The sequence below is a fragment of the Eumetopias jubatus genome, unplaced genomic scaffold, assembly GCF_037043125.1.
Source record: "Eumetopias jubatus isolate StellerSeaLion01/CBP00866 unplaced genomic scaffold, mEumJub1_p1.0 scaffold_4, whole genome shotgun sequence".
Classification (NCBI taxonomy): Eukaryota; Metazoa; Chordata; class Mammalia; order Carnivora; family Otariidae; genus Eumetopias; species Eumetopias jubatus.
In genome coordinates, this window is record NW_028274810.1 from 86,401,653 (window position 1) to 86,416,444 (window position 14,792).

At 40.5% G+C, this 14,792-nt stretch overlaps 1 protein-coding gene across 1 annotated transcript in view; it reads right to left on the reverse strand.

Moving 5' to 3' along the window:
• Positions 1-4,553: 4,553 nt before the first annotated feature.
• STX12 (syntaxin 12) overlaps positions 4,554-14,792 on the reverse strand; it is a 35,861-nt gene continuing 25,622 nt past the window's right edge. The window contains exons 5-9 of the mRNA XM_028113956.1: positions 14,732-14,775; positions 12,716-12,821; positions 8,721-8,793; positions 7,882-7,964; positions 4,554-6,549 (exon numbers count right to left, since the gene is read on the reverse strand). Of these exons, the coding sequence (XP_027969757.1) occupies positions 6,457-6,549; positions 7,882-7,964; positions 8,721-8,793; positions 12,716-12,821; positions 14,732-14,775 (399 nt within the window). The 3' untranslated portion in view covers positions 4,554-6,456. The remainder of the gene's footprint in view (positions 6,550-7,881; positions 7,965-8,720; positions 8,794-12,715; positions 12,822-14,731; positions 14,776-14,792) is intronic.

Below are 14,792 nucleotides of genomic sequence, written 5' to 3' on the forward strand. Positions count from 1 at the left end.
CAAGTGTTTTGAGTGTGACAGAAAAGAACAAGGTACTTTTATCTACAGAGATTGTCCAGGCCTTCAAGGTTCCATGCCCTTTTCAGGCATAAGGTGGTGTTGAAGCCATTTCTAGCTAACAGTGACATAACAAATATCAACTTTGCCTTTCAATTTCTCAGCTTCTGTGTGTGGTCCATTATTTGATCCCTTCTAGTGCTGACTACACACCCAAGAAACCTAACGCTATATTCTTACCCTTATAATTCTTTACTCCTTGGCCATATTTCTTGTTTCCAGCACAGCTGATATTCACACTGGCTTCTGATGTAATGGCACCTTACATTTACCTAGGCCTTACAAAGCAAAATGCTCTTTGTTTGGGCGCCAATGATGTCAGTATAGATCAGCAAACTGAAGGGCAGCAGTCCCTGAAATGGAAAGACTGATGGGCCAACTGCCTTGGGATTCTGGTATCTCAACTAAGATTAATTTCTTAGACTTTGAGACCCCCTTAGAATGGAACCCAAAGACATTAGGAGCATATTGATGTCAGAAAACTTTCTTAAAACCTCTTTGATTTCTGAGTAATCAAATGGAGACACAAAAAAATGTGTGTTTGTGAATACATACTACAAACCAGAGGCTTCATTTAGCAGGGTGGTGAATGAAAAGTTCACAAGGTCGTGACCAAAGAAAAGATGGGCAGAAATTGCCACTACTCCAGGGTGCCTGGGTGGCTCAGTTGGTTAGGCGACTGCCTTTGGCTCAGGTCATGATCCTGGAGTCCCGGGATCGAGTCCTGCATCGGGCTCCCTGCTCAGCGGGGAGTTTGCTTCTCCCTCTGACCCTCCCCCCTCTCATGTGCTCTCTCTCTGTCTCTCATTCTCACTCTCTCAATAAATAAAATCTTAAAAAAAAAAAAGAAATTGCCACTACTCCAGATTTTTAGAGAATGCTTCATGAAAGAGGAGGTGAGCAAAAACACAGTGTAGAGTGTCTCCAGGTGTGGTTTTAAGTCTGAGTGCTTGAGATCAAATCCTGGCTCCATCATTCCTAAACTGTGTGCCTATGGGCAGGCTGCATACTATGCTTCAGTTTCCTAATCTGTAAAAAGGAGACAAGAAATATACAAAAAGTTTTACAGTTAGCATAGTAAATTACTGGTAATATGGGTTCAAATGTCATCCCACAAATGACTATGCACATGTAGAGCACTTCCTCTAGCTTTAAATTCCTGTATTAGACTGCCATTCCTGGCCTCAGCTTCTTCAATTGTAAAGTGATGGGGCTAGTCTAGACAAGTGTCTCACAGACAGAGATGTTGTGGACCGGGGGGGGGGGGGGGAAGTAATATAGGGATGTCAACTTTTATTTGGTCAACTAAGGAGCTTTAAAAATGAAGACTTCCCAATGATATCACCACCTATTCATTTTTATAGTCTTGAAATATCGTTTTTAAAAAGTTGGAAGGTCATTATCTCACACTCAAAGATGGTACTTTAAAAAGCCCACTATAGGGGCGCCTGGGTAGCTCAGTTGGCTAAGGGTCTGCCTTCGGCTCAGGTCATGATCCTGGAGTCCAGGGATCAAGCCCTGCATTGGGCTCCCTGCTCAACAAGGAGCCTGCTTCTCCCTCTCCCCCTGCAGCTTCCCCCTACTTGTGTTCTCTCACTCACTCACACTAAAATCAAAAGCAAAATCTTCATTCCCGTGACTAAGGATAACCTCTCAATAGGAAGGGGGGGGAAGAATGGAGTTGTTTGGGTTTTTTAAAAGATTTTAAGTAATCTCTACACCCAACATGGGGCTTGAACTCTTGATCCTGAGATCAAGAATCACACACTCTGGGGCGCCTGGGTGGCTCAGTTGTTAAGCGTCTGCCTTCGGGGTCCTGGGATCGAGCCCCGCGTCGGGCTCCCTGCTCAGCGGGAAGCCTGCTTCTCCCTCTACCACTCCCCCTGCTTGTGTACCCTCTCTCACTGTGTCTCTCTCTGTCAAATAAATAAATAAAATCTTAAAAAAAAAAAAAGTCACACTCCACCGACTGAGCCAGTCAGGCACCCCTAAAAAAGAATGGAGTATTAAGAAGAACAAAAAGAACAAAGCTGGAAATATCATACTCCTGGATTTCCAACTATATTACAAAGCTATAGTAATCAAAATGGTATGTTACTGGCACAAAAATAGACACATGGATCGATGTAACAGAATAGAGAGCCCAAAGATAAACTAACTTTCATATGGTCAATTAATCTGACAAAAGAGACAAGAATATGTAATAGGGGAAAAGACAGTCTCTTCAATAAATGGTGTAGGCACAACTGGACAGCTGCATGCCAAAGAATGAAACTGAACCACTCTTTTATATACTAACTCAAAGTGATTAAAGACTTAAATATAAGACCTGATAGGCAGTAAGCTTTTTGACATTGACCTTAGCAATAGTTTTTTGGATCTGTCTCCTCAGGCAAGGACAACAAAAGCAAAAATAAACAAATGGCACTATATCAAACTAAAAAGCTTTTGTTCAGTGAAGGAAACGATCAATAAAATGAAAAGGTAACCTACTGAATGAGAGAAGATATTTGCTAATGATATATCCATTAAGGGGTTAACATCCAAAATATATAAAGAACTCATGCAACTCAATATAAAAAAAAATTGGCATAGGACCTGAGTAGACATTCTTCCAAGAAGACATACAGATGGTCAATAGACACATGAAAAGATACTCATCATCAGGGAAATACAAAGCAAAACCACAATGAGATATCACCTCTCACCTGTCAGAATGGCTAGTATCAAAAAGACAAGCAATAACAAGTGTTGGCAAGAATGTGTAGAAAAGAGAAATCTTGTACACTGTTGGTGGAATGTAAATTGGTATAGCCTCTATGGAAAATAGTATGGAGGTTCCTCGAAAAATTAAAAATAGAAAAAAATAGAACTAGCACATGATCCAGCAATTCCACTTCTGGGTATTTATCTTAAGAAAATGGAAACACTGGGCGCCTGGGTGGCTCAGTCGGTTAAGCGGCTGCCTTCGGCTCAGGTCATGTTCCCAGGGTCCTGGGATCGAGCCCCGCATCGGGCTCCCTGCTCTGCAGGAGCCTGCTTCTCCCCCTCCCACACCTCCTGCTTGTGTTCCCTCTCTCGCTGTGTCTCTCTCTGTCAAATAAATAAATAAAATCTTTAAAAAAAAATAAAAAAGAAAATAAAAAAAAAAAAGAAAATGGAAACACTAATTCAAAATGACACATGCACCCCTATGTCCTTTGCATTATTTACAATAGCCAAGGCATGGAAGTAACCCAAGTGTCCATCGATAGATGGACGGATAAAGAAAATGGGATTATATATATACATATATATAATGGAATATTTCTCAGTCATAAAAAAGAACAAAATCTTGCTATTTGCGACAACATAGACAGACCTAGAGGGTATTATGCTAGCTAAAATAGGTCAGAGAAAGACAAATACCGTATGATTTCACTTATATGGAATCTAGAAAACAAGACAAATGAACAAAGAAAACAAGACAGAAACAGACTCATAGATACAGGAGACAAACTGCTGGTTGCCAGAATCGGGGGGGGGGGGTTGGGGGCAGGCAAAATAGGTGAAGATAAAGAGGTACAAACTTCCAGTTATAAAATAACTGATGGGGATACAATACAGCATAGGTAATATCGTCAATAATGTAAAAACTTTGGTGACAGACGGTAACAAGACTTTCGTGGTGACCATTTCACACTGTATATAGATATCAAACCACTATGTTATATACCTAAACTATAGAATATTGTAGTCAATTATACTTCAATTAAAAAAATGAATGGAGGTGGGTTAGGGTGTTTTACTTTGCACTGATGGCAATGGTAATTCCAATCTGATATTGTTGCCCAATGGTATAAAACAGTGTGTATCCCCACTCCCTGGCAGATGAGACAGGACAAAACCTGCCCTGGGAGCATCAGTCTAGCAGCTACAAGTTTTTGTCCTGGAACATTCCCAGAGGAAGGGCCCAGAATGACATTTCTACTTTACCCTGTATAGTACTATAGTTTTAATTCACTTCAAAGAATGGTAGATCTGCTTATTACTTCTAGAACATTCCATAAAGGAAGGAAAAAGGGGAAGAGGAAAGGAAAGGAATACCGAGGCAAACAGAATGTTTATGTTCAGACCAAACCCCTGTGATCCTTATAATCAGAAAATGTTAGAGCTAGAAGAGAGCTACTGAGAAAACTTGGGGCCTATAGGTTAAATGACTTCTAATAACCTATGGCAAGTTAATGGCAGAGCCAAGATTCTTCAGCCTTCTGTGCTCCAGTCTAGTTTTTGACCTCCAAACTAATGGTTCTCAACCATGGTTACACATGAGAATTACCTAGAGCTTTTAAATGCCCAGGCTGTACTTCAAACTAACTGAATTAGAATCTTGTGGCAGGGGCACTGAGGTATCAGTATTTTTTTAGTTTCTAATGTGAAGCCATGGTTAAGAACCACTGTCCTAGACCATGGTGCCCTCTTTCCCCCAAAGACAAACAAAGCAGAGATAAGGAGGATTCTGTGAACAGGTTTATTAAGATCATCTAGCAGAACCTCTTGGCAACTACCATAAACTCCAGGCCCTTCAAATTCTAAGCCAAGGTCAAATTGGCTACCCACGACCACTATTATCACCACCACTGGATTACACAGTATTATAGAACACACCTATGATAGCTTCATTTAACCCAAATTGAAATTGTTTTTCACAATCAGGAATTTTTTTGCCTTAAATGTTACAAATGATGTACCCAAGTCCAGCTCATTGTAGGACCAAGGAACGAGCCCTGAAGCTGCTGCTTGGGCCACCTGTCACACCCCAGGAGCTCCATCCTGTTTTTCAAGGAAAGGGCAGCATTGGCCCTTATTCCATCCCCAAACCAATCCTCACCTGACCTCCAGTCTTCTTGCCAGTCTCAATTTTTCTCAGGACAGCACTTTACCTAATAGCTACCACATGTTAACTCATAAAAACTTATTACAAAAGCTTTTTTAAAATGTTTATTTGTATTAAGGAGTGGAATGGTGCAAGAGTACAAAGAAACTTAGGCATTTGGGCCCTTGTTTCCCTACTATTCACATTAGTTTGGTAAAAAAGGAGATTAAGTAACATTAAAGGGAGTGGAAGAAATGAATATAAATATATCCAGGGTAGCCCAGTCCTCTGATTCACTAAAGGATGAACTGAAATTGTTGGCCCAATACACACTTATGTGAGAGCCTACAGAAATTATATTCCCTTTAACTGCTCTAGACCTGTGTGAAAAAGGGAAGTGGACAACATTTCTATTACAAGACAGCAATCTTTTATTGAAACATTTTTTTTGTCTAAAACTATGCATGGAGATTAATCTCTTGTTCATAAATTAGGATAAGTCTAACATCACTATTCCAAACCGGCAGTATTTACAAAAATGAACCTTTTCTTTGCTTTATCACCAGGTTCACAGAACTAAATTTTAAACCAACTTCAGTCTAGCTTTTAAAATCTTCCTGCCATCAAATGCCCAGCAGCCCTTATGGGGGAAGGGGCAGCCTTCTGACAGCAATATTCATCATTCACCAGGAATGTAGAACCACAAGTGAACAACAACAAAAAGTTTAAATCATTCCAAACAATTCCTATTTGCTTTCCAAAAGCATGCTTTGTCTAATTCTCCCTTTCTATACAGACAGGGGGAGAGAGACCCCAGAGAGCATAATAATGTTAATTAAATTAATCTCTTAAAAATGTGAACAAGATGGTTTAGTGTGTGTGCAGATGAACTGCCATGGATGACACTAGCAGATAATAAAGTAAACGTTAGACCCCGTTAACAGGTCCTTTGACAACTGGCCAGCTCAAATAGATACTTTTAATCGGGATCAAATGTGCAATTTTTACTTTCCAGTTAAATATATTGCCAAAATCTTTCAAAGCAGATAGAGAATAGGCTTCTTGGAAATTCAAATTAAAATGTTAAATAATAAAAAGTACCAGCTTATTATATAGCTTCTGACAAATGTGCTGGCTGTCAGAAAGTAATTCTACCTCAGTTGCTAGTAAAAAGGTGAATCTAGTATACACATAAAATAACAATATTACAAGACTGTAGTGTCACCTGTCAAAACAAGAATATCTAGAATGGAATTTTCAGTAAACACTTGGAGATGAAGAGCAATCAGAATACAAGAGAATGCAAAATCCACATAAATTAATTCCTAATTTGAGAAATCAATAGAATGTATACATAAATTGATAAATACTGTCTCCATAGGTCACTAATTCCAAAGGACTAGTTAGTAGTTATTTTCTAACTAAATTATTACAGGACATTCTGGTGTATGCTCTCTTCTTGTGATCAGTTTGTTCTGGAAAGACTCCAGTAAGCAGGTGCCCTTGAGAACAGCTCAGCGGAAGGCGGCTCTGAGGCAATCATTTCATTTATAAATTTGCCAGATAATAAGTACCAAGATGACAATAATCACAGACAGGACAAGCACCAGGATACAGATCTTCTTGCGAGATTTTTTCTGAGGAGAAAAATATATAAAGAAGACACTCATGAGACAAGTAAAAATTTTCATATCTAAGACTCCAAGAGTGTTTCATAAATCTGCCTCCTTGTAATCCAGCATTAACTCTATCTGTGCACAGATATGCAGAGATCTTCCCAAAATCTCAACAGTTATCAGTGCAAGGCAGTAGTGCAAATTCTAATTCCAGATCCCCTAATACATTTCTGCAAAGGGACTGTTTATACATATGTACTGTTTATACATATACATATATATGCTGCCAGGCATTATTTGTAATAAAATAAGTTATTTGTGCATTTTAATAAAGGTCTTATAACTATTATAAAATTTTGTGTTTACTGTAAAAAATACAGACAAGCAGAAAGAAAATAATCATCTACAGATAAAACCACTGACACTCTGATTGTACTTTCTCATGATCTTTTATCTATGCATATTGTTATTTGACAGAATTGGGATCATACTGTATGATGTTTGATGTCTTTCTCACTTAACATTTTAGCACAAAAATGTTATTATAAACTCTTCATAAACATCTCTTTTAACTCCCACATAATATTGAGTGGATGTATATAATTTACTTCGTAAGTCCTGTACTGTCTAACACTAACATCATCACTCAGTTTTTAAAAGGAAACACAACTATTAAATACAAATTTCCTTAAGAACATTTCCAGGTAAAATACAACTATCTTAGGAACATGGAAAATGACTGAAATGCTGTTTATTAAAAAGCCATACAGCACCAAACGGAGAGGAAATGAAGAGGACCTCAATCACAGTACCTGCACACTTGAGATAAAGACCCAGGTAAAAGTCACAAAACCAGTTTCAGCTAATATGTAAAAAAAAATATCACTTCATACAAAGTAGAACGATTAACTCCCATTTATTCATAGAAAAATGGTAACCCCCTACTTATTCACAAATAGCAGTTGGAATTGATTTTCTGTCCATCCTCTGTGGCTGCAGTCAACATAAAGTATCCACCAAGTCCTACTTTGTACATATTACTATACTAACTGGAACAAATTTTAGCTGTTCAGAATACAAAATTAGCCTTATACCAGATTTAGGTATCATGCCAGCTTCTGGGATTAGCTTTGTAGCTAAGAGGCTTCTGTGTCAGTTTATTCAAGGACTGATGTCTTTTTGTCGATTTCTCCGCAGAGGAAAGTATTAAGAGCGGACCGCGGATGCAGTTACGACCAACGGCCCCTCCGGCTGAAGCCTAGGCCGAAGCCTGCAGCTGCTCTCAGGGCGTCAGCGGGCTGTGGCAGCTCCTGAAGTCTCAGCATAGCGGCTGTCCCTGGTATGCGCTCTTACCTGATAGTAGGCAGCCCGCTGTAACTGATCAGCGGCTCTCTCTACATGTACCTCTGAGCTTTCCACATTGGCTTCTATGCTGTCTGCAAATAGACAGAAGGGCAGTGGATGTTTTTACCTTTTTACCACAATCAGATGTTTCAAGATTGCAAATTAAACACACTCTTGATGTTCTGGCTCCTGGTTTCACCATTCCACCATTCCAACTATCCAGCCATGGAATCAAAAGTTACCACTGGGTAAGACGGTAGCTCTATTCTTTGGAAATAAACACTGAACCATTTTAGCGGCAAAGGGTTGTGAAGTATGCAACTTACCCACGAATGGTTCAGAAAAAACTATGTATACATATGTATATTTAGAGAGAAAGAGAGCAAGTCTAAAGCAAATGGGGGTAGAATGTTAACAAGAGGTAAATCTGGGTAAAGGTTATAAAGGAATTCCTTATAGTCTTTTTATTTTTGCAACTTTTCTAAACTTGAAATCATTTCCAAATAAAAAACTAAAAAAAAAAAAAAAGGTTACTAATCCCAAAATTGTGTACGTTTCTGTAGATAAAAGCTGGGAAGCCAAGAGCTATTTCCCTAAACAGCCAAAGACTAAACAAGAGGCAATGGCAAGTGAGCTGAGTAATCACTGAGTAATTTCTGAGCTACCCAGGCGCCCCTTGAGTTGCACCTTCAATTTCTACGTCTGACAATATAAAAAGGGGGCCAAAAAAAGAATTTAATAATTTTTAAATGACATTCTTAATTTCCTAAGGCATGTCTTATTGACTTCTTCACACACAAGTACTACTATCAACTCACCTTGAGGTTAAAGGTATCAATGATACATACCAATTAGATCACCTTGATCATGGATCATCATGGCCAAATCTTTAAATATTTGATTGACATCCAAAATGTCAGCCTAGGGAACACAAAGAATAATTAACATCAAGCAACATGTTAGACAATTCAATTCCTCTACTTAGCCAAAATTTTGGTGTAAACATAACACATGTGTTTCTAAGGCATAAATCATGCTTTCTCCATAAACTGAAAATGAAAATAAAGTTAATTAATATCTACTAAATGCCTACTATGTGCCAAGAACTATACCAGGTAGGTAATTAAAGCACAGACTCTTGAAGCCTGACTGTCAGCCAGAGAGAACCCACTCTTGCTGTGTGAAGTTAATCCTCCACAGTCTTGTGGTACCATCTTAGGTTAAGAACCTCTCTGGGCTGTCCCTTCTAAAATGTGGACACTGACTGTACCCATCTCATATTAAAGTGCAGAAGCACTAAATAAGTTGATATATTTAAAGTTCTTGGAATTGTGCAATACGCACTTTGTAAGTGTCAGCTATGATTAATCATTACTTAGTTGGTCCTCATGACAACACAATGAGACATGTACTATCCCCATTGTACAGAAGAGAAAAGTGGGGCTCAAGAAAGGTTTGAGGACTTGTCCCAAGGTCTCAAAGCTAGCAAGTGGCAGAGCTGAGAATTAAAAGTTCATGATGTTTTCATTATGTTACTATGCCTCTTTGATATTTACATTAATCATTCAGTCACTCTATGAAGTCAAGTATCTTTGAGGATAATAAGGCTCAGAGAGGTTATATAACTGTCTAGTCACAAAGCTGGTCAGTAAGGAAACCAGGCATTGCAGCCAGAATATCTCTAAAGCCCATGCTCTTTCGATTGCAATACACTGCCTCTCAGAACGCTACAATAAAAAACAATGCTTGAAAGCCACGACTTCCGAATCATAACTTGGCAAGACTAGTTCTTACCAGAACATCAAAACCTTAATTATTTGCTAAGAGTCTACTGTAGTAGGGACAGTCTGCTAGTTGCTGTGGATACAAAAAGGCTTACTAGCTAACGGAGGTGGGGGATGGGATGAGCACACAATAAGATAAATAAGAAAAGTCATTATATAGGAAGTGACTAGTAAGCGGTTATAGGAAGGTGTATAGAGGAAGGCTTGTAGAAGCAGCAGGACTTGAGTTGTACCTTTTTTTTTTTAAAGCTTTATTATTTTTTTAAAGATTTTATTTATTTATTTGACAGAGAGACACACAGTGAGAGAGGAAACACAAGCAGAGGGAGAGGGAGAGGCAGAGGGAGAAGCAGGCTTCCCGCTGAGCGGGGAGCCCAATGCGGGGCTCAATCCCAGGACCCTGGGATCATGCCTGAGCCAAAGGCAGACACTTAACGACTGAGCTACCCAGGCGCCCCTTGAGTTGCACCTTAAAGCAAAAGGGAAGCCATATAAACAAAAAGTTAATTGAGTTAAAGAGCAAATAGCCCAGCTTGGTTATAACATGGGTGTGAAACTGTGATTTATAATAAGAAATATATATTTAGTCTTCATCCCATTCCTGGATCAGAGCTCCTAAAACCCTTGAAATTTCCTAAGTGGTAAAAGAGAGAAAATTAGCTTTTGTTACTTATAACACATCCCTTTCAACCACACCTGAGCTTAAAGAACAAGCCCCTCAGGATGGGGGCTGGTTGCCAGGGGAACCAACTGTGTTATCAGAGGGCTGGAGGCTGAATCAACCACCAAGAGCCAATGATTTAATCAATCATGCCTACATAACGAAACCTCCATAAAAACCCTAAATGGCAGGACTAAGAGTGCTTCTGGGTTGGTGAACATGGAGGGCTAGGAGAGTGGTGCAGGTGGAGAGGTCATAGAAGCTCCGCACCCCTTCCTACATATCTTGCCCTGCATATCTCTTCCATCTGGCTGTTCCTGGGTTGTAACTTTTATAATACACCAGTAGCCTAGTAAATAAATTGTTTTCCTAAGTTCTGGGCTGCTCTAGCAAATTAATCAAACCCAATGAGGGGGTCACGGGAACCTCCAACTGATAGCCTGTCAGTAAGAAGCATAGGTAACAACCTAGACTTAGTTGGCTTCCCAAGTTGGGGGGAGGGTTGTGGGACTGAGCCCTTAAGCTGTGGGATCTGATGCTAACTCCAGGTAGACAGTGTGAGCATTGGATTAAATTGTAAAACACCTAGCTGGTGTCGAAAGATTGCTTGATGTGGAAAAAGCCCACACATTTGGTAGCTAGAAATGTCAGATGCACAATGTGACAGTCGAGGAGACACAACCTCTACTCCATTAGAATAGAATATTAGATGTATATTAGATGTAGGAAATGACTGGATATAAAAATCCAGTCCCCGCTAAGGCACTCGGACTTAATGCTGAATGCCGAATTTGTGAAGCACCTATTATGTTCCTGACGTCCTCTACCTTACATTCCTTTCCTTAGCTCTGTGTTTCACTCGACTCTGCTATAACAGTATTTCTAATGTTAGAGAACCAAGTCGATGGTTAGTTGCAGTAGGTAAAAAGAGAAAAGATAGGACATCTTTGAAGGCAATAAAATTATCAAACTTGAGGATGAACTGTGACACTGATGGTCTCTAGGGCAGTGGGTCTCCACCCTGAATGCACATTATAATCACCTGGGAAGTTTGAAAAAAAAAAATCTTGTGAATATTTGCCCATTTTTAGCCTGAAAAAAAAATGGGAATTTCACATAGTCAAAACTAATAGTTGGCATGGGAGGGAGAACAGCTGGGCATTTGGGGGGAAAAGTCTCCAAGTGACTCTAAGGTACAGTCAGAGTTCAGAGCCACTGCCACAGATGAAGGTCATGAAGGAGCTCCAAGTTTCTCCTCTACAAACCCCCTCCTCCTCACTGCACCCGCCCCCAGGGATGGCAGTCCTCTAGCTGCATGGAGGAGAAAATTACTCAGGTTTAAGAATATACTTGTCATTATGTAAAGTTAAAGTTGGAAAATCAGGTAAGAAAGGCCTCAAGACCTTTCCCTCAATCCCCACCTTAAAAACTGTTCCTGTACAATGAATCATGGAACACTACATCAAAAACGAATGATGTAATGTATGGTGATTAACATAACAAAAAAAAATTTTTTTAATTAAAAAAAAAACCAAACCTGTTCCTGTTTCTTTGCAGTGAAGTCATATCTACAACTTGGGATTGGACTATGGGATGCACAAAAATTAAGCAAACTTTTTGGCCTGCCTTTATTCTGAGCTATTCAGACTAAACAAAGGGGCTCTCTCTCTCTCTCTTTTTTAAGATTTTATTTATTTGAAAGAGAGTGAGAGCACGAAAAGGGGGGTGGGATGGGGACAGAGGGCAGAGGAAGAAGGAGACTCCCCGCTGACCAGGGAGCCTGACACAGGGCTCGATCCAAGGACCCCAGGATCATTACCTGATCTGAAGGCAGACATTTAACCAACTAAGCCACCCAGGTGCCCCAAAAGGGCTCTCTCCAAAGAGGTCTGGGGGCAAAGTCTTTTTTTTTTTTTTTTTAGATTTTATTTATTTATCTGAGAGAGCAAGAGCGGGAGAGAGAGAGAGCATGAGCGCAGGGGAGGGGCAGAGAGAGAGAGGGAGAAGCAGGCTCCCTGCTAAGCAGGGAGCCTGATGCGGGCTCAATCCCAGGACCCTGGGGTCATGACCTGAGCCAAAGCCAGACGCTTAATCGCCTGAGCCACCCAGGTACCCTGGTGGCAAAGTCTTAATGAGCAATAAAATATTTGTTTGCCTTGCTCTGTTCTTCATGCATATTCTCCCACAGACCATGTAAGATATGGTATTTGAGTCTTCTTGGGCACCATGACCAGTACCACCATAAGAGTAGTTCAAATTCACCATGATTACATTGAGACATAATACGCAAATCACATTAGGACTCATTTCATGCTTTTTCATAATTGCTGAGAGAAAATCCAAGTGGATTAGAGTGCAGATACATGGAGTCAAACAAAAAACATGACGTGGCTCTTACCTCCAGCTGCCGAATTGCTGTTTCTCTCTCTTTAATAAGTTCCAGATCCTGTTCGGTGATGGCCACCTCATCCTCCTGGCTCTGCATCTGGTTCCAATCCTCATGGCTGCAAGGCAACAAGCACACTAGTTGATTCCTCCTCTCTAAGGTGTGCATGAGACACCCACAACATTACTACCAGCAGAGCCTATCCAAGGACATGACCGGGCTCCAATGCCTCTGGTATCAATACAAAGTCCTTGAGGGCCACATTCTACATATCTGGAGGCAAAGAGCTGATATTACCAAGAAAACAAAGTCTCAGCTTCCCTGGGCAAAACTGAGATGAAGCACGATTATGAGGGATGGGACTCCTTGCTGTTTTCCAGTTAGGGGTACACTTACAATCTTGCTAGGGCTTGCTAGACAAGGGAAGCAGAAAGAGATTCAAAGTCAATGAAGCACCCTGGCCCATCCTCTTCTAGAGCACTCTCAGAGTGTAAGCTGTGTTGGTCTCTTGGGTACTAAATGGGTGGAGGAGAGCAGGCTAAGTGACCTGTCGATGCTTCTCCAATTAGTCTAACAGAATCACATCTTCTGGTTTTCAGAACATTCCTTGAGATTATACTTTGGGTTAAATGCCTCTTTTTTTAAAAAAAATATTTTTTAAGGTTTTTTATTTATTCATTTGAGAGAGAAAGCGAGAGCACGAGAAGGGGGTGGGTTAGAGGGAGAGGGAGAAGCAGACTTCCCACTGAGCAGGAAGCCCAACATGGGGCTCAATCCCAGGGATCATGACCCGAGCCAAAGACAGATACCTAACTGCCTGAGCCACCCAGGAGCCAGTGGGTTAAATGCCCCTTAAGAGAAAAGTAAAATAAAAAGCTAGTGAAATGTTATAACTCTTCTTTTCAGGTACCATATTTAGAAGAAAGGCATGCTACATATGATGCTAGACATAAAATACTTCAAAAATTCCAACAGTATGCATAAATCAGACATCATCTCCACAGTATTTAGTTTCTTCCCCACACTGGAGATACAAAAAGGAGTAAGACAGAGCCCACGAGGCACCCCTCCAAGGCGCTCACAGTGTAGTGGGAAGAGAGATTCATACCTATTATAGAGCATTTTAAGTTCCGAATTAATAACACCAACGCATTTTTTTTTAAAGATTTTTATTTATTTATTTGACAAAGAGAGACACAGCGAGAGAGGGAACACAAGTAGGGGGAGTGGGGGATGGAGAAGCAGGCTTCCTGCAGAGCAGGGAGCCTGATGCGGGGCTCTATCCCAGGACCCTGGGATCATGACCTGAGCCGAAGGCAGACGCCTAATGACTGAGCCACCCAGGCACCCCACCAACACATTTCTATGGAATTAGTTAATTCAGTCTGGAGAAATTAAGAAAGAAGATGTCTTTCAGATGCAAACTGTTTGCTTTTTCTTGTACTACTCCTAAAAGAATGAGTTGTCTCCATTTTACAGATGGGTAAACGGAGACCCAAGAACTTTGAAAAACTTACATCTGAATTAGAGGTAACATCCTAATTTGTAGATTCATGGGTTCATACTTATTCCTAGCGAGCCAGGCTCTCTCCCCAACACAAAGACATCAGAGATTTCTCTGGCTTTTTTATTCACCTTCAAATTGTTTCTTCTCTAATTCAAAGATCTTGGAAAAGCCCAAGGTTTTTTATTTTATTTGGTGGATTATAAGTCACCCACCCCAGGTCTTCCTTCATTTTTCCTTCTTCTCCGCACTGATTTTTAAAATTAGAAGCAGAGGGACGCCTGGGTGGCTCAGTCAGTTAAGCGTCTGCCTTCAGCTCAGGTCATGATCTCAGGGTCCTGGGATCAAGCCCTGCATCGGGCTCCCTGCTCGGTGGGGAGCCTGCTTCTCCCTCTGCCTTCTGCTTCCCCTGCTTGTACTCTCTCGCTGACAAATAAATAAAATCTTAAAAAAAAAAAAAATTAGAAGCAGAAAGTATAGAATCCACCTCAACTAGCCAGCAGGTTGTATGGATAATTCCTTACCCATCAAATGAGACGAGCTGCTCCTCTCTTTGCCTCTCCTCCGCCTAGAAAGCAGATGGCA